At 46.9% G+C, this 26,649-nt stretch overlaps 1 protein-coding gene across 2 annotated transcripts in view; it reads left to right on the top strand.

Moving 5' to 3' along the window:
* Positions 1 to 26,400, top strand: part of LOC139228534 (insulin receptor-like) — a 253,998-nt gene extending 227,598 nt beyond the window's left edge. For both annotated transcript variants that reach the window (XM_070859618.1, XM_070859617.1), the window contains 11 exons: positions 108 to 382; positions 2,910 to 3,049; positions 4,656 to 4,821; positions 5,668 to 5,764; positions 7,663 to 7,730; positions 10,625 to 10,854; positions 12,416 to 12,526; positions 14,496 to 14,655; positions 18,255 to 18,384; positions 19,094 to 19,228; positions 23,596 to 26,400. In XM_070859618.1, coding sequence (XP_070715719.1) covers positions 108 to 382; positions 2,910 to 3,049; positions 4,656 to 4,821; positions 5,668 to 5,764; positions 7,663 to 7,730; positions 10,625 to 10,854; positions 12,416 to 12,526; positions 14,496 to 14,655; positions 18,255 to 18,384; positions 19,094 to 19,228; positions 23,596 to 23,956 — 1,873 coding nt within the window. In that variant the 3' untranslated portion in view covers positions 23,957 to 26,400. The remainder of the gene's footprint in view (positions 1 to 107; positions 383 to 2,909; positions 3,050 to 4,655; positions 4,822 to 5,667; positions 5,765 to 7,662; positions 7,731 to 10,624; positions 10,855 to 12,415; positions 12,527 to 14,495; positions 14,656 to 18,254; positions 18,385 to 19,093; positions 19,229 to 23,595) is intronic.
* Positions 26,401 to 26,649: the final 249 nt, after the last annotated feature.

Below are 26,649 nucleotides of genomic sequence, written 5' to 3'. Positions count from 1 at the left end.
AATATTCTGGAAATCATGTTGCCCTTCCTCCCCGCAGCCGTCACTTCGTGCGCTTTTAACGTTAACGCACTGTTTTAAAACTGACTCCTTGTCGCCGTTGGTTATAGACCTTCGCGGAAACGTAGGGAGCTGGGAATCTTTTCGAACAGCAGCATTGTGGATGTGACCATGCCGACCTCCGCAGCCAACGCATCGGCAACTAAATCGTCGGTGGAAGAGTTTCCCAAATTGTCGGAGAAGTTGTGGATGAAGGAGTCTCTGGTGATCTCCAACCTGCGGCATTTCTCGGGCTATCGAATTGATATCCATGCGTGCAACCACGATGCGGAGACTGTGGGGTGCAGCGTTGCAGCCTACGTCAGTGCAAGGACCATGCCTGAAGGTGGGAGAGAGAAAAAAACTTTCAATTTTTCTATAATTTCTATTCAGTTGCTCGTAAAAGGCCGCGGAGTTGCCAACAGTCAGTTGACGTAGAAGGTTTTTTTTAAAAAAAAATGTTTGTAAGGTGACGATGGAAAGAAATCTCGAATTCACTCCACCTAGTGGTGAGAGACTGCAACTACGCTGTGACTGTTGACATGGGAGAATTGAATGGGGAATATTGAAATAGCACTTTAGAATGATAAGTATTGACAGCAAACCCTGACCAAAGAAATATTAAGAGACATGAAGGTTTGTGTCCCCTACATAAAATTTAGGACGACCAAAGATTTGTGATGGTTGAATAAGTCAAAAATTGTACTGTAATTATAAGACAATTTGATGCCGACTCACCCATTTGGGTCACTTGTTATTGAAATTCTACAGGATTAATCCTGCACATCCTGGGGTTACCCCCGCACGTCCAGAATTTTAGCAATACGGAATGTTGGAAAACGTTGAGTTTAATTGAATGTCTTAGTGGCATTTTTATTTAATTACGAACAATGACGGACAGGTAAAGACCATTTGGTCCATCGAGCCTGTCCCACCCAATTGCGATACCTTGTGTATCACGAAGTATACACTCCACCCCACCCGGAACCATGTGATCTTCCGGGAGAGGCCAAAAAAAACAGGCCAATTTGGGGGGAAAAATCTGGGAACTTCCTCTCCGACCCATCTCGGCGATCGAAACTGGTCCAGGAGATCGCTCTGGCCATTAAACTCCCTGCAGTACCTACCTTCTGTAAGAGTTAATCTCCGCCGCAGCCAGAAACACATCCAGCTTTGGCTTGAAGGAGTTCAGTGAGTTTGCATTTACCACATGAGAAGGCAGCTTGTTCCAGAGGGGCTACTATTGTCTGTGAAAAGAACCACCACTTGACATCTAACCTCGAGCTAGCCTTAATGCTGATTTAAATGTTGTTTAACTCAACCCGCTCGAAACTGGATTGCCACTACACAAGTTAGTTTTGCTCTCTCGAGAAAGAATGAATGAACTTGCATTTATAGAGAGCCATTCATGTTCTCTCAGCCAATGAAATACTTTTGAAATGTTGGCAAATTGTGGCAGCTAAATTGCGCATTACAAGGTTCCACAAACAGTAATGAGATAAATGACCAAATAATCTGTTTTTAGTGAGGGATAAATATTGGCCAGGACACCGGGACAGCTCCCCTGCTTCTCTTCCAATTGTGCCATGGGATCTTTTGCACCCACCTGAGAGAACAGATGGAGCCTCGGTTCAGCATCTCATCCGACAGTGCAGCACTTCCTCAGCACTGCACTGAAGTGTCGGTCTAGATTATGTGCTCGGGTCTCTGGAGTGAGACTTGAACCCACGACCTCCTGACTCTGTGGTGAGAGTGCTACCCACTGAGCCACAGCTGACAGCCTCCTGACAACTAGTAGAGAGAGGAGACTTGCACTCGGTCCCAAAGACGGAAAGCCATTCTCGAAACCGTTCTCCGTGAGCTGAGAGTTCATGGTTCTGTTATCCGCACAGCAAGTTCTGTTTCCGGTTATACAGTCATGCAGAAGGATCAAGCAAGCCTCCTCACATGGAACGTCCTCCTGGAGCCACTCCTGTGCTCGATCCAGGTGACCTGTTGCAGGATAGACAGCACAATCTGCTCTCTGTGAGGTGTAATATGCTGTGTGCAAACATGTTCCCTGAATGGTGATGAAATGACTCTGAATGTTATGTTTAAACTCATCACACTGACTTCTCCTGTCTGTGTCAACTGTGGCTCAGTGGGTAGCACCCTCGCCTCGGAATCAGAAGGTTGTAGGTTCAAGTCGCATTTTCCAGAGACGAGAACACAAATCTAGGCTGACATTCTAGTGCAGTACTTAAGGAGTGCTGCACTGTTGGATGAGGCGTTAAACCGAAGCCCTGTCTGCCCTCTTGGGTGGACGTAAAAGATCCCATGGCATTATTTTGAAGAAGAGCAGGAGAGTTATCCCCGGTGTCCTAGCCAATATTTATCCCTACTAGAATAGATGATCTGGTCATTACCACATTGCTGTGTGTGGGAGCTTGCTGTGTGCAAATTGGCTGCCGTGTTTTCTACATTACAACAGTGATTATACAATTTTAAAAAAAAATTAATTGCTGTAAAGTGCTTTTTGGACGTTCAGTGGTTGTGAAAAGCGCTATATAAATGCAATGCTTTTTCTTCATTCTTTTCTAGAATCACAAAAGTGTGGAGTCACTCACCTCCCTCAGTCTTTCTTTGCTCCAATAATCCGCACGCTTTTAAAACTCAAGCTGTCCATTACTTCCTGACTTACCCTGGTCTTCTCTCCCACTCGTAGCGCCCTGTGCTGAGCAACTTGATCCCTCGCCTTGATCGCGCAATCGTAAAAGTCTGAATTAGCACCTTGAGACAAATGAGAGTGCAAGTGTTGCCTTATTTACAACATGAAACGTGTAATTGGGTTTGTTCAATTGGATTAAGATTTTTTTGTTTGTTTTGCTTTGCAGCAAAGGCGGATGACATTGTGGGTCCAGTCACACATGAGGTAATTGACAAAGTGGTTCATATCAAATGGGAGGAGCCAAAGAGTCCGAACGGACTCATTGTGTTATACGAAGTGCATTACAAACGCCTTGTGGACTCTGAGGTGAGTGAGAAGCATTTTGAAAAAAATTACTGTCTAATGACTAGTAAGTTGTGCTGTGGTCAGTTTTTTTTATATATACAAGATGAGAAGGGAGTTGGGTGGGACACTTTAGAAAAACAACTCCACAGCATCACCTATTGGCCAGAGCCCGAAACTGCACCGTTGCAGACAATTGTTTACATACTGGGTTTCCATTGTAAAACTTTACACTGGCAGTTTCAGTGTCAAATATTGGCATAAAAGTGTGACCAGAAATCACGATAGGAAATTGAACAGGAAGTGCGTGCATGTATGATTTTTAATAATGCATAGATTATAGTCAATGAGACTTCTGACTGTCTAAACCAATTGGTACTTTGTATATTTTTACTTTGCCATTAACTGCAGATGGTTTGTTGGTCCTGGTTACTGAATCTAATTTATTTAAGAATAAAGTAAAAACACTTGCTTCCGAATGCAAACACTTGCTTGAGAACAAAAATCCAGGCTGATACTCCAGTGCAGTTCTGAGGGAGTGCTGCACTGTTGGAGATGCCATCTTTTGGATGAGACGTTAAACTGAGGCCCTGCCTGCCCTCTCAAGTGGACATAAAAGATCCCATGACACTATTTGAAGAAGAGTAGGGGAGTTATCCCCAGTATCCTGGCCAATATTTATACCTCAATCAACATAGCAAAAAAACTGATTGTCTGGTCATTATCACATTGCTGTTTGTGGGAGCTTGCTGTGCGCAAATTGGCTGCCGCGTTTCCTACATTACAACCGTGACTACACTTCAAATGTACTTCATTGGCTGTAAAGCGCTTCAGGACGTTCTGAGATCATGAAAGGCGGTGTATAAATGAAAGTTCTTCCATTCTTTATAAGACACTTGATACTGGATTCTAACACTCCTGTCATCATCATCGGCTCCTGTGACTGCACTCCATTTTAAAGCAGAGTCATGAACCCTGGGACAGTTAGAACATAAGAATTAGGAGTAGGCCATTCAGCCCCTCGAGTCTGCTCCGCCATTCAGTGAAATGGCTGATCTTCCACCTCCACTTTCCTGCACTCTCTCCCATATCCCTTGATTCCCTTACTATCCAAAAATCTATCGATCTCTGTCTTGAATATACCCAACGGCTGAGCCTCCACAGCCCTCTGGGGTAGAGAATTCCAAAGATTCACCACCCTCCTGAGTGAAAAAATTCCTCCTCATCTCAGTCCTAAATGGCCGACCCCTTATCCTGAGACTGACCCCTGGTTCTAGACTCCCCAGCCAGAGGAAACATCCTCCCTGCATCTACTCTGTCAACTGTTCACAGTTGCTCTTTCATCACCTTGTGCTGTACGGCAGCTGTGTCACGATTTGCAGGTTGTGGGCGCCTTTGGTTAATACAAAGTTCAGCTCATCTACCGTTTGCCACCATGTCATCCATTGAGAGACCCGCTCCCCTCCACCAGACCCATCACCATTGACACTTTCTGATGCTAACTCCATCTACTGTAAAGCGCCTTGGGACATCCGGTGGTTGTAAAAGGCGCTATAGAAATGCAAGTTCCCCCCCCCAGTATCCTTGCGAATTGACCACTCGATGTGCTTTGTTTTGGTCTGTGCCGCAGGAGATGCAACAGTGCGTGTCTCGTAAACGGTACCTCAATGAGCAAGGCTGCAAACTGAAAGTGCACCATCCCGGGAACTACACTGTGAAAGTGCGAGCCACATCGCTGGCCGGGAACGGTTCTTGGACAGAGGCGATCTCTTTCTACATTCAAGATTCAAACGGCAGTAAGTTTTTCTCAGGAAAGGCAAGAGGGCCTGCAGCTAAAGACTGTAGCAAGGGCAAGCCAAGCACCAGGGTTTATATCTATTGGTATAGAATTGAAAAGTCGGGAAGTTATGTTAAACCTGTATTGAACCTTGGTTAGATCACACTTAAAGTTCTGCGTACAGTTCTGGTCACCATATTATAACAAGGATTTAGAGGCACTGGAGAGGGTACAGAGAAGATTCACTGCTCCGACACTGGCTGTGATGTAGATAATAATCAGTGAAACTAACGAAAACATGGGCTTTTCTGTGGTAATATCGCTGTTAAATACCCCATTAAAACTTAGGCCTTGTTGGAATAAGTGTATTGACTGCAAACAAACGTTGTGGCCCTGAAAAACGAATTTTAATTTTGTGAAGTGTCAAACTTCTACATTGAGAAAAGTAGAAATTTTTAAGAAACTTTTGTATAAAAAAAAAAGTTTGTTCCTGGTCTTTCAGGTTCTACCTTTTACCCATGTGAGAATCTCAATCTTTATTTCACTCCCTGAAACATTTTTTAAAAGCCGGTTCTCATTTTCTACTTCCCTGTCTGCGAGAATTCTGCAGTGTGATTGGCTGCTTAGACAGCTTGTTGACATCACAGCAGATCGTGCGAGGGATTCCCCACTGTGCTACACTGAAATCACCTGCGCGTCGAACAAGGCAAACTTTTCACCACGGCCCTGCCCAAAGCGCGAGATCTGCGGGCAGCGGAGGCCTTTGCTTCGTTGTTGGCCACAAATTCTGGGCCGCTATGTTTCACCAGATCAAGTTCTGACCTCCTTCGGACTGAACACTTTTACTTCTTGTGTTTGCAAACAGACCGTGACAACGACATCTACAAGATAATTGTGCCAGTAATCTTTATTATCGGGCTCATCATCCTGGTTCCAACCATCTTTTTGGTGGTGAAGAAGAGGTAAGAACGTTCATCGGTTCACCAATATCTCCCTCCCTCCCTCGATCCTCGCTCCTTTTCTCCGGGTCTCCCGTCGCTGTGTACACATAGGCCAGACCGGGTAAGGACGCCAGATTTCCTTCCCTAAGGGACATTAGTGAACCAGATGGGTTTTAATGATGATCCGGTAGTTTCATGGTCACCATCACTGATACGAGTGATTTATTACAGATTTATTTAATAACTGAATTTAAATTCCCCAGCTGCCATAGTGGGGTTTGAACACGTGTCTCTGGATCATTGGTCCAGGCCTCTGGATTACTAGTCCAGTAATATAACCACTATGCTACCGTACCCTTACTCTTATGAGACGGAGCATCACAATTTAGCACTTGCCAAAAATATGCATTGATAACACTTTCTTGAATTTTATTTTAAATTTTAGTGTTAAGGGATTTAGATAATTTTTTGTTTGGTAGTACTTAACATGCCAAAAATGTGCTTGCTTTCTGCTGAACACGTCTTTCAGAACCTTTGTTATACATTTTATATAAGGTCCAGTTTGCACACTATCTTCATGCCGGTTATTATGATCTGGGAGTGCGATTTCATCGTCAGAATGGCATAGTCAGCTTTTACCATTTGTGGGTGTAAAAGCCACTGCTACGATTTACATGGCGCAGTTTTATTTTGGCCACTTCCCTGCTCCAGCCGCTCCTCTTGTGAACCTCGTAGAATCATAGAAGTTTACAGCACGGAAGGAGGCCATTTCACCCCACCGTGTCCGCGCCGGCCGACAAAGAGCTACCCAGCCTAATCCCACTTTCCAGCTCTCTGCCCTGTAGGTTACGGCACTGCAAGTACTTTTCAAATGTGGTGATGGTTTCTGCCTCTACCACCCTTTCAGGCAGTGAGTTCCAGACCCCCACCACCCTCTGGGTGAAAATATTTCCTCTCAAATCTCCCCTAAACCTCCCCCCAATTACTTTAATCCTTGCTTCCTGGTTGTTGACCCCTCTGCTAAGGGAAATAGGTTATTCCTATCCACTTTATCTAGAACCCTCATAAATTTTATACACCACCCTTTGAACTACTACCCGCAGAGGGTGGTGAAGGTGAAGAACAGACTACCCAGGAAGATGGTGGGAGCTGGATAGTGTTGCAAGTAGGCAAATGAAAACTGATTGAGGCGTATGACAGTGAGAGTCATCATCATAGGCGGTCCCTCGAAACGAGGATGACTTGCTTCCACACCAAAAAAGGATGAGTTCACAGGTGTTTCAATGAAGGACCTAATATTCCAGATCCTGAACTACATCGTGAAGGGTGGAAGATGCCTGTGCGTGGATTTTTTTAACGTGGGGTGGCCGTTGCACACCAGCCACCACACGGGCTTGACAGAGCTAGGTCTTGGTCCAGTGGGAAAGGGTTAACCGAGACGACTGGAGACCTGCTCTGCTGCACGGACCTAGTGCGCGCACACATCGCAGTGTGGGCTGGCCTGTGCTGCCCCTGGGCCCCGAACTCACGCCTCTCCTGGGCCCTGATCACGTCGCTCCACAGTCTCTTGCCGCTCGTCGAGAGGCGCGAGAGAGAGTACAGTATTGTTGATGCGCCTATTGAACTGCAAGGGTCTTTTTTGATCCTATATGATCTTACGCTGCTAAATACCATTCATTGACTACAATGGCCCTATTCTTTTTTTTTACTGATTGACGCCCTTGTGAAACTTGCTTCTCTCGATTTATTTTTTTCGAAATGAAACATACTTTTTAACGAAATAGCTGAAATAATAACAGTATAGTTACGAGAAAATAGAATTGATCAAGCATGAAATCTAAGTGTGGTTTTCTCATCAGGAAATTATGTTGCTTTAAGTGATCGCGGCAGATGTTTTATTGAGATTTTCTTGCTTTTAGACGGACTGAAGTACCCACAGGAATCTTTTACACCTCTTCGAATCCAGAGTACATCAGTGCCAGCGATGGTAAGTGCCTGAGCTCTCAGAAATCTGTTTCTCTCTCTCTCTCCTCTCTCTCTCTCGCATGCCTTCAATGATTCACTTTCTTCAGTGCTCTCCTCTCCACTGTCCTGACCTCTGTTTTACTCAAGCTTCCAACTCGTCGGAATGCCGTCAACGCACGTTTTTTGTTGCACTGTGTCCGGCTCAGCGGCCCTTGCCAACCTGTGCCGGTCCCCCTCCAATCCAGTGTGACACTTTCAAAATCCTCATCTTTCGCTTCCCTCCGTGGTCTCAATCGGCTCCCTTTCCCCCTCACAATCTCCTCCAGCCCACGTGTCCAGCATCTGCCTTCCCCATTCACCTGAGGCCCTACCTCCTTTCTTCCTCACAAACTGCAACAATCCCACCCTCGCAATTCACAGAAGGAGAAGGTTCACAGTAAACTCGTCGCAGCAGAAATGAGCTGCAATAAAAAGAACAAGTGAGTCATAGGCGGTCCCTCGAATGAGGATGACTTGCTTCCACAAGAGTTCACAGATGTTTCAGTGAAGGACCCGACGCTCCAGTCCTGAACTACATCCCGAAAGTTGGAAGATGCCTGTGCGTGGATTTTTTTTTAAACATGTGGTGGCCATTGCCCATCAGCCACTACACGGGCTTGACGGAGCTAGGTCTTGGTCCAGTGACAAGGAAGACGACTGGAGACCAGCTCTGCTGAACGGACCCAGTGCGCGCGCACATCGCAGTGTGGGCTGACCCATGCTGCCCCTGGGCCCTGGGCTCTTCTGGGCCCCGTACCCTCATGTTCCGCACCTCCGCCACGGTCTCTCGCTGCTCCACCGCACAAAACACTCGCCGGACCTCTGCCATTGGCACACATCACTGAAATGAAATGGCGCAGATAAAAGCTTTTGAGTGCTGAATATCTTTTGGAACTTGCACGCTTTGTTAACTGCCAAAAATAATTTTCTCTTCTCACACCCTTTGTGCCTTGCTACATTTCTTCCTCCCCTTCAAAAGCCTGCTTAAAATACCTTTTGGTAATTTGCGTGAACTTGTGCTTGATGTCCAAGCTCCCCTCTTTTCATCCGTTCTGGACCGTTTTTGCAATTTTTTCTGTACTTTAAATGCACTAAGTAAGTCTAGATTGTTGGTTGAAAAGTTGGGCACAGGTTGACAGCTAGAAGTGAGGAGAAAAGGCTGCATATCCCATCCAACTCACTCTACCATTCAAGATGACCATCACGGGGATGGGGCGGGGGAGTGGGTCTAGCTGAGGTGCTCTTGCAGAGAGATGGCACGGGCTCGACGAGCCGAATGGCCTGCCTCCGTGCTGTAACCATTCTATGATTCTATCTGATTCGAGACACACAGCCCTGAACCAGCAATTGGCCTAATTCTCTTCTTGATTCTCTGTAACCTCCTCCAGCCCTACAAGCTAATGAGATCTTTGCGCTCCAGTTCTGGCCTCTTGTGCATCCTCTCTTTTTATCACTCCACCATTGGTAGCTGTGCCTTCAGCTGTCTGGGCCCTAAGCTGTGGAATTCCCACCCTAAACCCCTTGGCCTCTCTACCTCTCTCCTCCTTTAAGGCATTCCTTGAGAACTACCTCTTCAACCAAGCTGTTGGTTCTAATGATTTAGACGAGGGGATTAAATGTAGTATCTCCAAATTTGCGGATGACACTATGTTGGGTGGCAGTGTGATCTGCGAGGAGGATGCTATGAGGCTGCAGAGTGACTTGGATAGGTTAGGTGAGTGAGCAAATGTATGGCAGATGAAGTATAATGTGGATAAATGTGAGGTTATCCACTTTGGTGGTAAAAACAGAAAGACAGACTATTATCTGAATGGTGACAGATTAGGAAAAGGGGAGGTGCAATGAGACCTGGGTGTCATGGTACATCAGTCATCGAAGGTTGGCATGCAGGTACAGCAGGCGGTTAAGAAAGCAAATGGCATGTTGGCCTTCATAGCGAGGGGATTTGAGTACAGGGACAGGGAGGTGTTGCTACAATTGTACAGGGCCTTGGTGAGGCCACATCTGGAGTATTGTGTACAGTTTTGGTCTCCTAACTTGAGGAAGGACGTTCTTGCTATTGAGGGAGTGCAGCAAAGGTTCACCAGACTGATTCCCGGGATGGCGGAACTGACATATCAAGAAAGACTGGATTAACTGGGCTTGTATTCACTGGAGTTCAGAAGAATGAGAGGGGATCTCATAGAAATTCTGACAGGTTTAGACAGGTTAGATGTAGGAAGAATGTTCCCAATGTTGGGGAAGTCCAGAACCAGGGTCACAGTCTAAGGATAAGGGGTAAGCCATTTAGGACCGAGATGAGGAGAGACTTCTTCACCCAGAGAGTGGTGAACCTGTGGAATTCTCTACCACAGAAAGTTGTTGAGGCCAATTCACTAAATATATTCAAAAAGGAGTTAGATGTAGTCCTTACTACTAGGGGGATCAAGGGGTATGGCGAGAAAGCAGAAATGGGGTACTGAAGTTCCATGTTCAGCCATGAACTCATTGAATGGCGGTGCAGGCTCGAATGGCCTACTCCTGCACCTATTTTCTATGTTTCTAATATCTCCTGATGTGGCTTGGTGTCAAATTTTGTTCGATAACGCTCCTGTGAAGCACCCTGGGATGTTTTACTATGTTAAAGGTGCTTTATAAATACAAGTTGTGATTGAATCAGCACGGCACTAGTTGTCGGCCTGCTCTGTAAATCAATGACTTGAGCTTATTTCTGAGTTAAACTTGGCTTCAGTTTTGTCGATTGTCATTCCGCCTTTTCTTATCTTCAAAGACTAGAGAAGCTAAATAGAGATTGCCAGCGTTCTCGTGGGCTGTGTTTATTGCAAATGTTGGCTTATTGTATTGCCACTAAATGCTTCTTGACGTTATCTCCCGTAGTCTACGTTCCAGACGAGTGGGAGGTGGCTCGTGATAAGATCGAGCTGCTGAGGGAGCTGGGGCAAGGTTCCTTCGGTATGGTCTATGAAGGGAACGCAAAGGATATTGTGAAGGGATACCCAGATACTCATGTGGCAGTGAAAACCGTGAATGAGTCGGCCAGCCTGCGGGAGCGCATCGAGTTCTTGAACGAGGCGTCCGTGATGAAGGCGTTCAGCTGTCACCACGTGGTATGATCTTAACACTCTCCCTTTCTTTTAATATATCCCTGTGGTTATAACTCCTGCCCTCCCTCCAAAAAACCACCCTGTCCACGGCTTCTGTTTTGGCCACCAAGGCACGAGGCAATCATTGAAGCCCTGGAAGCAATGACGAGTAAAGGACCACTAGTGTTGGGGGCAAAGACAGAAAATGGCAGAAACACTCATCAGGTTCAAATCAGCGCAGACGAGTCAGTTTTTCCAGGCGTAGACCCTTCATCAGAATCGGAAAAAATTAGCGATGTACGGGATATAATGCAACAGAATAAAGGGAGAAAGGTAAAATAGAACGCACACACGCACTCACTCTCACACTCACTCACTCTCACACTCATTCACTGGCACACACACACACACACACACACACACACACACCTAGACAGGCGCATGCACACAGGCAGGTGTGTGCAAGTGCACATACGCGCACACAGTCAGGCTCATGTAAACGCGCGCACATACAAGACAGGTGCGCGTGCCTGCGCGCGCGCTCACACCACGCACGCACAAGACAGGTGCGCGCACACGCACACACAGACGAGACAGGCGCGTGCACACAGGTATACACAGGTTTTTGTTCCAAATTTCCAGCATCTATGGTCTGATGTACTTCCCATAAGTGTGATCGGACAAAAATGGACGGCAAGAAAAAGATTTTAGACGGGGTGGTCAGAAGGTTGGCCAAAGAGATGGGTTTTACAGAGGGTCTTTAAGTTGGTGAGGTGGAGGGGCTTGGGCAGGGAATTCCAGAACGTGGGGCCTAGCTGGCTGAAAGCAGGGCCGCCGATGGCGGAGTGAATGGTTGGGTGAGGTAAAGCCAGCCAACATCTTAAACACAAAACTGCGGATGCTGGAATCTGAAATAAAAACTGAAAATGCTGGAAATCTCAGCGGGTCAGGCAGCATCTGTGGAGGGAAACCGAGTTAATGTTTCAGGTCGGTGACTTTTTGTCAGAGCTGGAAAAGTTTGAGATGTAACAGATTCTTAAGGAAATGCAGGGAGGGTGAAAGGGGGAGGGTGAAAGGGGGAGGGGAGGAAAGAACACAAGGGGAAGGTCTGTGATAGGATGGAAGGCAGAAGAGATTGAAGAGACCAAAGGGATGATGGTGTAAAAATGAAATGGTAATGGGACAAGTTAAGAAACAAAAGATGAGTCTCGATGGGGTGGGAATGGAGGAGTCATCACCAGCTGCCCTGGGAAAAAGGGAAAAATAATATGGGCAGAGGTTATGGTCTGAAATTGTTGAATGTGATGTTGAGTCCAGAAGGCTGTAAAGTGCCTAAACGAACATCATAAATGACTGGAGATACGGCCAGTGGATTTTAATTTAAGACTTGAACCTGCCGCCCAGTGTTGTTCACCTCCACATACGCCTCCCTCCCAGATCTGCCCTGGCTGAAGCTTTTCGTGTGGAGTATGTATTAAAGATGAGCCCGTTGTTATCTGTCGCAGTTCAGGCCGCACGGAGTGGCTCCTGAATGTGTTTCCCGTTGAGCGGGACCAACGCTGAAACTCGCGTCTTGTGGTTGCAGGTGCGTTTGCTCGGCGTTGTGTCGAAGGGACAGCCGACGCTGGTTGTCATGGAGCTGATGACCCACGGCGATCTGAAGAGCTACTTGCGATCGTTGCGGCCAGACGCTGAGGTAACGTAACAGTAATGTCCTCCTAGACATAGTGGATAGGAAGGGCCTATTTCCATTGGTGGAGGGGTCTATTACGAGGGGGCATAGTTTTAAGGTGGTTGGTGGAAGGTTTAGAGGAAATTTAAGGGAGGGCTTCTTTACGCCGAGGGTTGTGGTGATCTGGGAATTTAAGAGTTCAGTGTAATCTGGGAATTTAAACTTTCACACCGTTGCAGTTTTACTGAAGCAGCTGCAAAGCCCAGGGAGCAAAACCTCTTGTCTAAGTACGCATCGGGCAGTAAGATATGGTATGCACTCGAGTATAAAATGACACAAATATAACTCGCCCACTGGAGATAAAAAAATAAAAAGGATTTGTGATCCTAATCTGTCACTGGTGGCTCAGAGAGCAGGAAATGTTACTCTAATGTAAAGTTCTGTGCACTGCCAGAGTGGAGGGAGTGACGCCTAGAACAGGGGAGTGGGGCATAATGTGAGGGAGGAGGGGAGGGGGGGGGTGATGTGAGGGAGGAGGGGAATGGGGGGCGCGACGTGAGGGAGGGGGGGAATGGGGGGGGGGGCGACGTGAGGAAGCAGCAGGCTGGGAATGGGAGAGGGGGAGTAACATGGGGAGCGGGGATTGACGAGGGAGGAGAGGGGAGTGGGGCAAGTGCCTAGAATTAATGGGACGGTGGGACTGAGCCGGAGTAGGTGAATGAAGTACCTTCCACCACAATGACTGGTGTGCAAATCCCCTTTACTCAAAACAGTACCTTAACGTCCTCTACACCAGTATGTGAAGTATGCTCTTAATAAGTTTTTTGTACAGCTTGTCAACACAACTTTTAGAGCCTTAATGGTCTGTTGCATCTGTAAATGGGAAAACTGAGTGACTGCTGCCAACGAACCAAAAGCTATGCAGAAGCATTCTGCGTATAAAACAGGGAGGGAAAAATAATAATAATGGACGTTTGCTGCGTTTTGCTGGTGCAAGAGCCCCCTTTGAGCGTTGACTCATTCCCAGAGAAGATGAAGAGCTCTTGCGCTCTCTCTCTCTCTCTCTCTCTCTCTCTCTCTCTCTCTCTCTCTCTCACTAATTCTCTCTCACTCACTCTAACTCTCTCTCATTCTTTCTCTCTCTCATTCTTTCTCTCACTCTCACTTTCTCTCTTTCTCTCACTCTGTCTTTCTCTCTCTCTCTCACACTCATTCTCTCTCACTTTCTCTTTCTCTCACTTTCTCTCTCCCCTCAGGAATGTAGTGCAGCACGGAAATAGCCGCAAAGCTGTGGCTATTTTTCTTTTTAAAAGAGAAAAACATTCAATTCTTCACTTTTATTTAACTTGGATTTTTTTTAAACATCAACTTCCATCAGCCGATAGAAACACGAATTCAACTTTAAATGTTTGTTTTATTTTCTTGACGAAGCAGCGATCTCTCTTCCCCCGCAGTTAGCCACCAACCAAAAAGACCCTGGAACTGCGCATGCGCAACCGCTTCATTTCGTTGGCAGCAGTCACATCCGTGGCTTCATTTCGTTGGCAGCAGTCACATCCGTGGCTTCATTTCGTTGGCAGCAGTCACATCCGTGGCTTCATTTCGTTGGCAGCAGTCACATCCGTGGCTTCATTTCGTTGGCAGCAGTCACATCCGTGGCTTCATTTCGTTGGCAGCAGTCACATCCGTGGCTTCATTTCGTTGGCAGCAGTCACATCCGTGGCTTCATTTCGTTGGCAGCAGTCACATCCGTGGCTTCATTTCGTTGGCAGCAGTCACATCCGTGGCTTCATTTCGTTGGCAGCAGTCACATCCGTGGCTTCATTTCGTTGGCAGCAGTCACATCCGTGGCTTCATTTCGTTGGCAGCAGTCACATCCGTGGCTTCATTTCGTTGGCAGCAGTCACATCCGTGGCTTCATTTCGTTGGCAGCAGTCACATCCGTGGGCAAAATAAACATTTGAACATTGTTGATTTTTTTTTGCCCTGCCAGAATAACCCAGGCCGCCCGCCGCCCACCCTGAAGGAGATGATTCAGATGGCAGCGGAGATTTCTGATGGGATGGCCTACCTGAATGCCAAAAAGTTTGTCCACCGGGACTTGGCCGCTCGTAATTGCATGGTGGGAGAGGATTACACTGTGAAAATTGGAGGTAGGAGGCGGATCGCAGATTTAGGGAGTGGGGACCACCCTTCAGTGTCACAGGTTACCTGATGTGAGAAGCAAAACGTGGGCTGAAAAAATTAAATGGTGGAAATTCGTTCACTTAGCGCCCCTGGAAAGGGTCAGAACAGGGGCGCTAAAGGGGTTCGGATCCATGAGTGCCAGGATTCACGCCTGCTCGGCACATTCAGTGTGCTGGTGCCGGAGCTTTTGGGGGGAGAGGGGGGTGGGGGGAAACTTAAAACAATCACTATCACTAGAGATAAAGTACTAGGCAAACTAATGGGACTAAAGGTGGACAAGTCCCCTGGGTTTGATGGCCTGCATCCTAGGGTCTTAAAAGAAGTTGCTGCAGAGATTGTGGATGCATTCGTTGTAATCTACCAAAATTCTCTGGATTCTGGAGAGGTCCCAGCAGACTGGAAAACTGCAAATGTAACACCCCTATTTAAGAAAGGAAGGAGACAGAAAGCAGGAAACTATAGACCAGTTAGCCTAACATCGGTCATTGGGAAAATGCTGGAGTCCATCATTAAGGAAGTAGTAGCAGGACATTTAGAAAATCATAATGCAGACAAGCATGGTTTTATGAAAGGGAAATCATGTTTGACAAATTTGCTGGAGTTCTTTGAGGATGTAACGAACAGGGTGGATAAAGGGGAACCAGTAGATGTGTTTTTGGATTTCCAGAAGGCATTCGATAAGGTGCCACATAAAAGATTACTGCACAAGATAAGAGCTCACAGGGTTGTGGGTAATATATTAGCATGAATAGAGGATTGGTTAACTAAAAGAAAACAGAGTCAGGATAAGTGAGTCATTTTCAGGTTGACAAACTGTAACTAGTGGGGTGCCACAGGGATCAGTACTGGGGCCTCAACTATTTACAATCTATATAAATGACTTGGATGAAGGGACCGAATGTAATGTAGCCAAGTTTGCTGATGATACAGAGATAGTGGGAAAGCAAATTGTGAGGAGGACTCAAAGAATCTACAAAGGGATATAGACAGGCTAAGTGGGCAAAAATTTGGCAGATGGACTATAATGTGGGAAAATGTGAGGTTGGGAGGAAAAATAAAAAAGCAGATTATTATTTAAATGGGGAGCGATTACAAAATGCTGCAGTACAGAGAGACCTGGGGGTTCTTGTACATGAAACGCAAAAAGTTAGCATGCAGGTGCAACAAGTAATCAGGAAGGCCAAGGGGATGGAGTATAAAAGTAGGGAAGTCCTGCTCCAATTGTACAGAGTGTTGCTAAGATCACACCTGCATACAGTTTTGGTCTCCTTATTTAAGGAGGGAGATATACTTGCATTGGAGGCAGTTCAGAGAAGGTTCACGAGGTTGATTCCTGAGATGAAGGGGTTGTCATATGAAGAAAGATTGAGCAGGTTGGGCCTATACTCATTGGAGTTTAGAAGAATGAGAGATGATCTTATTGAAACATATAAGATTCTGAGGGAGTTTGATAGGGTAGATGCAGAGAGGATGTTTCCCCTCGTGGGGGAATCTAGAACTAGGGGACATAGTTTCAGAATAAGGGGTCGCCCATTTAAAACAGAAATGAGGAGGAATTTATTTTCTCGGAGGGTCGTGAACCTTTGGAATTTTCTGCCCCAGAGAGCTGTGGAGGCTGGGTCATTGAATATATTTAAGGGGGAGATAGACAGATCTTTGAACAATAAGGGAGTAAAGGGTTATGGGGAGCGGGTGGGGAAGTGGAATTGAGCCCATGATCAGATCAGCCATGATCTTATTGAATGGCGGAGCAGGCTCGAGGGGCCAAATGGCCAACTCCTGCTCCTATTTTTTATGTTCTTATGCCCCCGGTGTGCGACAGCGTTTCAGCATTCGGCTGTAGCAATAGTGATTTATTTTTGCGATTCACCTGTATTTGTGGGGGGTAAGCGTCATTTATCAGGAATGTTTTTTGTCCCAATTTTGTTTTGCAGGGAGGTCTCTCTTGGGGCGCTATGAGGCCGGCTCTTTAGCTACGGATTTTCAGTTGCTCACCCGGCCGAGCGCCCCAAGAGAGGTGTGGAATGCCTCCCTCAATGCTCCACTCCGCTCTCGGAGCGCAGCAACCGAATTTTTTGGCTGCCGTCGCAAATCATTTTCCCGGCGCAAAATTTACCGTCCCGCCGCCATTAGCGCCCTGAGAAGCCTCCAACCGAATTTCCACCCCGAAGTGTTTTATTTATTTAAGTTCACAGGAGGAACTAAACTGAGGGCGCGCTCGAGGCAGATAAAAAGGAGTTGGATAAAATCTGCAAATGGGCCAATGTGTGATGGTTCTGGGTAGGGTGGTGGAGGAGCGAACCTGAGACTCATTCAGGAGTCGGTTGCATGGTGTGACTGGAGAAAGTAGGCTCCTTTATTCCGGAGGGATGGGCCCAATGTTCTCCCTCATCTCCGATCTAACTTGCAATCCAGTCGGAATCCACAGAAAATGTCGGGGTGTCGGGCTGCTCATCTCAATGTGAATTGTGAGGCGGTATATACTTTCTGCCACTAGAGTGATCTTTATTGTTCTGCGTCACTCACTGTTTTATCGGCAGCAATGCTCCACCTGTAGAGTCCTCCTCTCCCAAAGTTGTTGACTCTTGCTGGGATGTGGAGCCAGGAACTGCCATTACCTTGCAAGCCATGAAGAAGGCAAATGACATGTTGGCCTTTATTGCAAGGGGGTTGGAGTACAAGAGTAAGGAAGTCTTCCAACAATTGCACAGGGCCTTGGTGAGACCACACCTGCAGTACTGTGCACAGTTTTGGTTTCTTTATCTGAGGAAGGACGTACTTGCCTTAGAGGCAGTACAACGAAGGTTCACTGGATTGACCCCTGAGATCAGAGGGTTGTCCGATGAGGAGAGATTGAGTAGATTGGGCCGATACTCTCTGGCATTTAGAAGAATGGGAGGTGATCTCATTGAAGCACATAAGATTCTGAGGGGGATTGACAGGGTAGATGCTGAGAGGTTGTTTCCCCCCGGGCTGGAGAGTCTAGAACCAGGGGTCACAGTCTCAGGATAAGGGGTCGGCCATTTACGACTGAGATGAGGAGGAATTTCTACACTCAGGGCGTGGTGAATCTTTGGAATTCTCTACCCCAGAGGGCTGTGGAGGCTCAGTCGTTTGAGTATATTCAAGGCTGATATATTTTATGTTCCTATGGTCGCTGATCAGCCATGATCTCATTGAATGCAAGCTCGAGGGGCTGAATGGCTTATTCCTGCTCCTATTGTCCTAGATGGAATTTTGGACTCGAGAGGAAGTGGGGGATATGGGGATTGGGCGAGAAAGGTGGAGTTGTGGTGGAAGATCAGCCATGATATTGAATGGTGGAGCAGGCTCGAGGGGCCAAATGGCCTACTCCTGCTCCTAATTCTTATCTCCTTTAAATGGATCTTAACTTAGAGGTGGAAGTGGTTCTATTATGTTGGAAGTGTTATACTATTGAATTTGATGCTGTCACATTTCATGGTAAATTCCTCCCCTGTATATATTGTATATTATATACCCCTGTATATTGCGTATACTTAACTAGTTTGCAGGTTAGAATGATTTTACTGGGTTTTTTTTGAAGACTTTGGAATGACCAGAGACATATATGAGACGGACTATTACCGTAAAGGTGGGAAAGGGTTGCTGCCCGTTCGATGGATGGCTCCGGAGTCCCTGAAGGATGGAGTGTTTACTACATACTCCGATGTTTGGTGAGTCAGTCTTACTGCAGTTAACATGTCTGTACTGTGTATAATAATTCTGGTCGCCAGATTTATAAAAAGGATGTAGGGGCACCGGAGAGGGTGCAGGGAAGATTTACAAGGATGATACCAGAAATGAGAAGTTATACCCATCAGGAAAGGTTGAACAGGCTGGGTCTCTTTTCGCTTGAAAAGAGGAGGCTGAGGGGTGACCTAATAGAGGTCCTTAAAATTCTGAAAGGTTTTGATAGAGTGGATACAGAGAGAGTGTTTCCACTTGTGGGGGAAGAGCAAAATTAGGGGCCATCAATATAAGATAGTCACCAAGAAATCAAATATGGAATTCAGAAGAAACTTCTTTACCCAGAGAGTGGTGAGAATGTTTCCTTTGGCAAGTGAGTGGGTAACCTGAGGTTGTAGATTTAAAATAATTGGAAAAGGAACTTGAGGGGACATGTTTTCACACTGAGGCTTGTCAAACTCAGGAAAGCACTACCTGAAAGGGTGGCGTAATCCGCTTCCACAGGAACCCTCAAAAGGCAATTGGACATGTACGTGAAGAGGACTAATTTGCAGGGTTTGGGGCGGGGGGAAAGCTGGGGTGTGGGACTAAATTAGACTGCTATTTCAAAGAGCCGTCACAGACACAACGGGCTGAATGGCCTCGTTCTGCTCTAAGAGATTTAAAGTCCATTTTGACTTTGTTTAAACTTGTCAGGTCTTTTGGAGTTGTGCTATGGGAGGTCAGCACGCTCGCTGAGCAGCCGTACCAGGGACTATCAAACGAACAGGTTCTCAAGTTCGTTATGGATGGAGGCTTTTTGGATCGGCCAGATAACTGTGCAGATAGACTGTGAGTATGATTTTTTTTTTTGCTCAGCAACGTTCTCCTCTTCCCCCATCTTCTCCTGCAGGTACTGGAGTATAATGTTGGAGAGTGTGAGGTCATGCACTTTGGCAGAAAAAAAATCAAAGAGCAAGTTATTATTTAAATGGAGAAAGATTGCAAAGTGCCGCAGTACAGCGGGACCTGGGGGTACTTGAGCATGAAACACAAAAGGATAGTATGCAGGTACAGCAAGTGATCAGGAAGGCCAATGGTATCTTGGCCTTTATTGCAAAGGGGATGGAGTACAAAAGCAGGGAAGTCTTGCTACAGCTACATAAGGTATTGTTGAGGCTATACCTGCGTACAGTTTTGGTTTCCATATTTACAAAAGGATATACTTGCTTTGGAGGCAGTTCAGCGAAGGTTCACTCGGTTGATTCCGGGGATGAGGGGTTTGACTTATGAGGAAAGGTTGAGTAGGTTAGGCCGCTACTCATTGGAATTCAGAAGAATGAGAGGTGATCTTATCGAAACGTATAAGATTATGAGGGGGCTTGACAAGGTAGTGTTTCCACTGATGGGGGAGACTAGAACTAGAGGGCATGACCTTAGAATAAGGGACCGCCCATTTAAAACAGATGAGGAGAAATTTCTTCTCTCAAAGTGTTGTAAATCTGTGGAATTTGCTGCATCGGAGAGCTGTGGAAGCTGGGACATTAAATAAATTTAAGAAAGAAATAGACAGTTTCTTAAACGATAAGGGGATAGGGGGTTATGGGGAGCGGGTGGGGAAGTGGAGCTGAGTCCATGATCAATCAGCCATGATCGTATTGAATGGCGGAGCAGGCTCGAGGGGCCGTATGGCCTACTCCTGTTCCTATTTCTTATGTTCTTCAGTACTGTATTGATTTTCTGGCTTTAGTGTGTGTCAGTAATGACAATTAAGCCGCCATTACCATTACCCTGGCTGAGCTGAGCGAACTTGTCTCTCGGTATGGATCGAATTTGGAGCCTTGCTGATGAGGTTGTCTCAGTTATTCACCCATCCAAGTTTGTGCTTTCCATGTAATCTCGACTTGACTACTCCAACACGCTCCTGGCCGGCCTCCCACGTTCCACCCTCCGTAAACTTGAGGTAATCCAAAACTCGGCTGCTCGTGTTCTAACTCGCACCAAGTCCCGCTCACCCATCACCCCCTGTGTTCACTGACCTACATTGGCTCCCGATTAAGCGACGCCTCGATTTCAAAATTCTCATCCTGGTTTTCAAATAGTTCCACGCCCTCGACCCTCTCTATCTCTTTAATCTCCTCCAGCCCCACAATGCGCCCCCCCCCCCCCCCCCCGAAATGTCTGTGCTTCTCTAATTCTGACCTCTTGAACATTCCCGATTTTAATCACTCCACCATCGGCGTCCGTGCTTCAGCTGCCGAGGCCCCAAGCTCTGGAATTCCCTCCCTAAACCGCTCCGCCTCTCTACCTCTCTTTCCAAAAATATGTTGAAGCATTTTACGAGAGAGAAGATCCTTGTGAGCCTGAGTTCAAGACACATTCAATCACAGGAACAGGAGTAGGCCACTCAGCCCCTCGAGCCTGTACCGCCATTCAGTGAGATCATGGCTGATCTGCGACCTAATTCCATATACCCACCTTTGACCCATAATCCTGTAATACCTTTGGTTTAAAAAAAAGCTATCAATCTCCAATTTAAAATTAACAATTGACCTAGCATCAATTATTCTTTGCGGAAGAGAGTTCCAAACTTCTACCATCCTTTGTGTGTAGAAGTGTTTCCTAATTTCACTCCTGAAAGGTCTGGCTCTATTGTTTAGACTATACCCCCTAGTCCTTGACTCCCCAACCAGGGGAATAGTCTCTCTCGATCTACCCTGTCTGATCCCCTTAATATCCTGAAAACTTCGATCAAGTCAGCTCTTAACCTTCTAAATTTTAGGGAATACAATCCTAATTTGTATAATCTCTCCTCGTAACTTAAGCCCTGGAGTCCAGGTATCATTCTGGTAACCCTACGCTGCACTCCCTCCAAGACCAATATATCCTTCCTAAGGTGTGGGGCCCAGAACTGCTCACAGTGCTCCAGGTGTGGGGCCTAGAACTGCTCACAGTGCTTCAGGTGTGGGGCCCAGAACTGCTCAGTGCTCTAGGTGTGGGGCCCAGAACAGCTCACAGTGCTCCAGGTGTGGGGCCCAAAACTGCTCACAGTGCTCCAGGTGTGGGGCCTAGAACTGCTCCAGGTGTGGGGCCTAGAACTGCTCACAGTGCTCCAGGTGTGGGGCCTAGAACTGCTCACAGTGCTCCAGGTGTGGGCCCAGAACTGCTCACAGTGCTGCAGGTGTGGGGCCTAGAACTGCTCCCAGTGCTCCATGTGTGGGGCCTAGAACTGCTCCCAGTGCTCCAGGTGTGGGGCCTAGAACTGCTCCAGGTGTGGGGCCCAGAACTGCTCACAGTGCTCCAGGTGTGGGGCCTAGAACTGCTCCCAGTGCTCCAGGTGTGGGGCCTAGAACTGCTCCCAGTGCTCCAGGTGTGGGGCCTAGAACTGCTCACAGTGCGCCAGGTGTGGGGCCTAGAACTGCTCCCAGTGCTCCAGGTGTGGGGCCTAGAACTGCTCCCAGTGCTCCATGTGTGGGGCCCAGAACTGCTCACAGTGCTCCAGGTGTGGGGCCTAGAACTGCTCCCAGTGCTCCAGGTGTGGGGCCTAGAACTGCTCACAGTGCTCCAGGTGTGGGGCCCAGAACTGCTCACAGTGCTCCAGGTGTGGGGCCTAGAACTGCTCGCAGTGCTCCAGGTGTGGGGCCTAGAACTGCTCCAGGTGTGGGGCCTAGAACTGCTCGCAGTGCTCCAGGTGTGGGGCCCAGAACTGCTCACAGTGCTCCAGGTGTGGGGCCTAGAACTGCTCACAGTGCGCCAGGTGTGGGGCCTAGAACTGCTCCAGGTGTGGGGCCTAGAACTGCTCACAGTGCTCCAGGTGTGGGGCCTAGAACTGCTCACAGTGCGCCAGGTGTGGGGCCTAGAACTGCTCACAGTGCTCCAGGTGTGGGGCCTAGAACTGCTCACAGTGCGTCAGGTGTGTCAAATGGATAAGAATTAAGAAGGTCTTGAAAGGAATGGAGCGAGGCAGCAAAGCAAAGTGGTTCGGGGTAAGGGTTCCAGGGAGCATAGTGGGAATACTCCTCTGCAGTGATGGAGCAGGGAGCAAGTTGGGGGAACGGGGGTCGTGGGCAGGGGCAGACGACTGGAAAAGGTCACTGAGGTAGGGCGGACTGATACCGTGGAGGACATTGAAAGACTTGCTTTTATATTGCACCTTTTATGACCTCAGGACATCCCAAAGTGCTTCACAGCCAATGAAGTACTTTTGAAGTGTAGTCACTCATGTAATGTATGAAACGCGGCAGCCAATTTGTGCACAGCAAGCTCCCACAAACAGCAATGTGGTGGTAACCAGATAATCTGGGGGCATTTTTACAGTGTTGGATAAATATTAGCCAGGACTCCCCTGCTCTTCTTCGGAAAATGCCACGGGATCTTTTACGTCCACCTGAGAGGGCAGATGGAAACCTCGGGTTAATGTCTCATCCGGCAGTGCAGCACTCCCTCAGTACTGCACTGGAGTGTCAGCCAAATTTTGTGCTGCAGCCTCTGGAGTGGGCCTTGAACCCACAACCTTCTGACTCGGAGGCGTGGGTGCTGCCCACTGAGCCACAGCTGACTGTGAAAAACTTCATCTTAAATCATCCACTGAGAAAAGAGCGGGAATTGTGGTTACTTTCGGATTGCTGAAGCGAAGAATCTAGCATAGACATAATGGGCTGAATGGGTTTTCTCCTGCACTGTAAATGTCGATGGTTCTGTCCTTTGCTGCCATTATTGCAGACTTTAATTTCTTCGAATTAAGCGTTTTGCTTTTAGTCTTTTTTTTGTATTTGAATTTTTTTTAAACCCCTTTTTCTATGAGGTACATAATCACAGTATGTGAAAGGAATGCACAGGCTTTGAACATTTTCTGTAAACAGCAATGCCAAATAGTCACACAGTTCAAGAAACAAATGACCAAAAAAATCTTGACAAATTTGTAATTCGAGAAAAACTATTACCGCCCAGTATCAGTCCACGAAGCTGAATTCAGCGCAGACTGCCTAAAGAACACATAGGCAAGATGATCAAATTTTGCTTGTGCAAAAGACAACGGAAGTCCGCACCTTTTACAGGCCGTAGCTATGGGTATTACACAGCATTTATACTCAGGCCTACCCTCTCCCAATAGAGCTACGGTCAAAAGGGGGCAAGGATAAACACAGCGTAACTTTTTTTGTATTATCTCCTCCAGCGCTCTGATAACCGCTTCCCTTGTGTTCCTTTTGTTCTTCCAGGCACACCCTGATGCAGATGTGTTGGCAGTACAATCCCAAGGCGAGGCCCGCTTTCGTGGAGCTCATCGAAATGCTCAAGGATGATCTCCATCCGAGCTTTCAGGATGTCTCCTTCTACTACAGTCAGGACAACAAGCCGCCCGACACGGAGGAGTACGACATGGATTTCGAGAACATGGAAAGCATTCCGCTTGACCCCTCCTCTTACTCACAGACAGAAACCCCCCTTAGTCACAGCCGGGACAATGGGCCCACCCTGGGGCTGAGGGGCAACTATGACGAACACATCCCGTACACACACATGAACGGGGGGAAGAAGAACGGGCGGATATTGTCCTTGCCGAGGTCGAGCCCTTCATAACGTTTTCCTCTACCTCCCATTTCTTTCTCACTTTCATTTATTGGGCCTTTGGAATCTCAGGACTCGATTATGGCTGCCACAGTTTGTCACACAAGGAAAAGGGACCTTGTATTTGTAAAAAAAAAATAATCATTTTTTTCTGCCAAGTGGCTGGTTATAAATGAATCAAACTGTGAAGAAACAAAGGACACACACACATACTCTCTAACAGTAGAAATATGTACACATACACACTGTGCATATACACATACATATATTGCATCATGCACACATACATGTGAACATACATGTGAACATACATGCACACTTGCTCAATACATACACACAGTTATGTATATTCTGATAGCACCGGCACGTATGCACATACCACGTGTGTACACAGACACACGCACCCAAAATCATATCAGTAATGCATTTCCAAGGCTGCTATCAACAGAGTTGTGGTTTCCAGCCAGGAAGTGACCTTTTGAACTTTCATCTGTGGAGTGCTTGAGGCTGAGACAGAGTTTAGGCCCAATTTTGGGGGAAAAACGTTTTTTTTTAAAAAAGGTTAAAACACACACACAAAAAAAACCCCATCTACAGTTTAAAATGACAAAAGTCCAATTTCATTTTTCTGATATGTGAACATTTTTTTTAAACAGTGGGAATATTGCGGAACAGGAAAGAGAAAGTAAACCTAAATCTTCTGCCAAATTCCAACACCCTAACACTGATGTATAACTTCTAAAAAAAAATAATCACGGCTGGAAGTCATTTTAGACACAATGGTTGGATAACAGTTCCTCAGACCAATAGCTGCTGCTTTCTCTCTTATTTTTGTGGGTTTTAAAAGACAAATCCTGTACTTTTAATGTTTTTTGTACATAATTGATGTTTGTCGTATTCTCTCCTCACTAAGAAAAGCTTTGCAATAATCAAAAGTGTGTTTCTAAGGACCAGTAGTCCTCGAAACACGATTTATTTTTGTAGAATTTGGACTAGCATAAGTGATTTTTTTTTCAATTTTATTTTCCTGCCTTTCGAAGGGTTATTGTGTCAGGGAGCGAAATATTTACAAAATCAAAAGCTCTGGGTTTCAGATTCTGCTTTTTGTTTTGCTCTGTCACAGGCCCCCACCCCCCCACCCCGTGGAAGCTTTATTGTTGCGACCTTTGAGGGCGACTCCGACAAGAAGGCTTAAGAGCAAATGGTCTGGTGGTCTTGCGATCGTCTACGTGCCTTACCAGGTTCAAGGGGCGCAGCTGAGCAGGGGCACAGGGCGAGCGTTCTAGGGGGAATTCTCGATTTGGGGGTCGCTAAGCCGGGTGGGAAGGTGCAAAAAAAAAAAAAAAAAATACGGTAAGAGAAATTAAATTTGCAAGCTATCGGGACCCAAACGTCTTCAAGAGTTCTGTGCTGAGGATCTGGTTGGCCTGGGACCGAAAACGAGAGCTAACGAGCGGCTGATGTGCCATATTTCAATCAAAGCAAAACCAGTTGGCACACCCCAGTGACAATGTAAACTACACTTGGTTGCTTTTTAAGCTTCCCTGTGTCACTGGCTCCAGTACTATGAACTGGCGCTCTAAGATTGAGCAGGAGACAGGAGGAGGGTTGGGTCTGTGCCAAGGTACCTTGCAATTAATATTTTGATGCCAGTGCGTGTTCTTAAAAACAGTTGCAAATTTTCGCTCCCTCTCGGATAGCTCTTTGCTTGCTATTTATTCCAGGCTTAAGGTTTTGAATTAGAAGTGGGGAGGGCTGGGGGAGCGGAGGGAGGAGGAACGATAGTCCTGAGAGAGAGGTTGGCAGTCCCAGTCCCTTCATAAGTGGAGAAAGGGGGATGAGCATAGTTCTCGATGTGTGGCAGGCTAAAATCTGAAAGCCGGAGAATTAGTGAGTAATTAGCTCTGCCTCACCTTTGGTGAGGGTGCAGTGTTTCATATCAGACCATCCTGCTTCACACCACCTCGTAGCTTTTTGTTGCGCTCAATAATCTACAATCCCAACAGACATCAGAGGAGAAGAAAAAGCGTGGGTCTGTGTCAAGTATATTATCTCTGGCTCCCAAGCTCTTTGGCATAAGGCCAGCTGTGACTTGTCTCAATCTCATCCAAAGTCCTCACATTAAAATGGACTTGTTTTGCCTGAACTCTGTGGGTGGGAGAGGGTTCCTCTTTGGTGCTCATCAACCCGAGATCTCTCTCTCTCCCCCCCCCACCCCTCTCTCCTTGCGCCCCCACCCTGTTAAGTGAAGGGGGGGGTGGGGGGCTGAGGAAAAGCGAAGCATTAAAAATCTGCTGACCTGTGTGTCCCGTGAGAGATGGAGGAGGAAGTTGGGCCATTCCTTAGCCCAGTGATGGGCTTGAGTCAGTCCACAGGTTGAGAGGAGCGCGCTGCTTGTGTGAGCTGACCGTGAACACCTTGTGGGTTTAGGCTGGTAGAGTGGGGGGGGGGGGGGGGCAGAAATAACATCAACAACACAGATAATGCTCAGCAAAACCGCTGTAGCACAAACATACGTTGGATGTAAAGACCGCTTAAGCAAGCCATCGCAACTACGAGGGCAGGACTGGAAGGGGAGAGGGCAAGGTGAAAGCTTTTAATTGTAAATAAGACTGATGAAGTGCCATATGCTTCTGGTATCAGCATTGTGCTTTACCCAATGTCTGTAAGCTCCGTTAGACAGCGATGTGAGTGGCCCGTGTCGC

The sequence above is a fragment of the Pristiophorus japonicus genome, chromosome 18 (genome assembly GCF_044704955.1).
Source record: "Pristiophorus japonicus isolate sPriJap1 chromosome 18, sPriJap1.hap1, whole genome shotgun sequence".
Classification (NCBI taxonomy): domain Eukaryota; kingdom Metazoa; phylum Chordata; class Chondrichthyes; family Pristiophoridae; genus Pristiophorus; species Pristiophorus japonicus.
The sequence above is the reverse complement of the archived record's forward strand: the minus strand, read 5'-3'. Positions and strand labels throughout refer to the sequence as shown.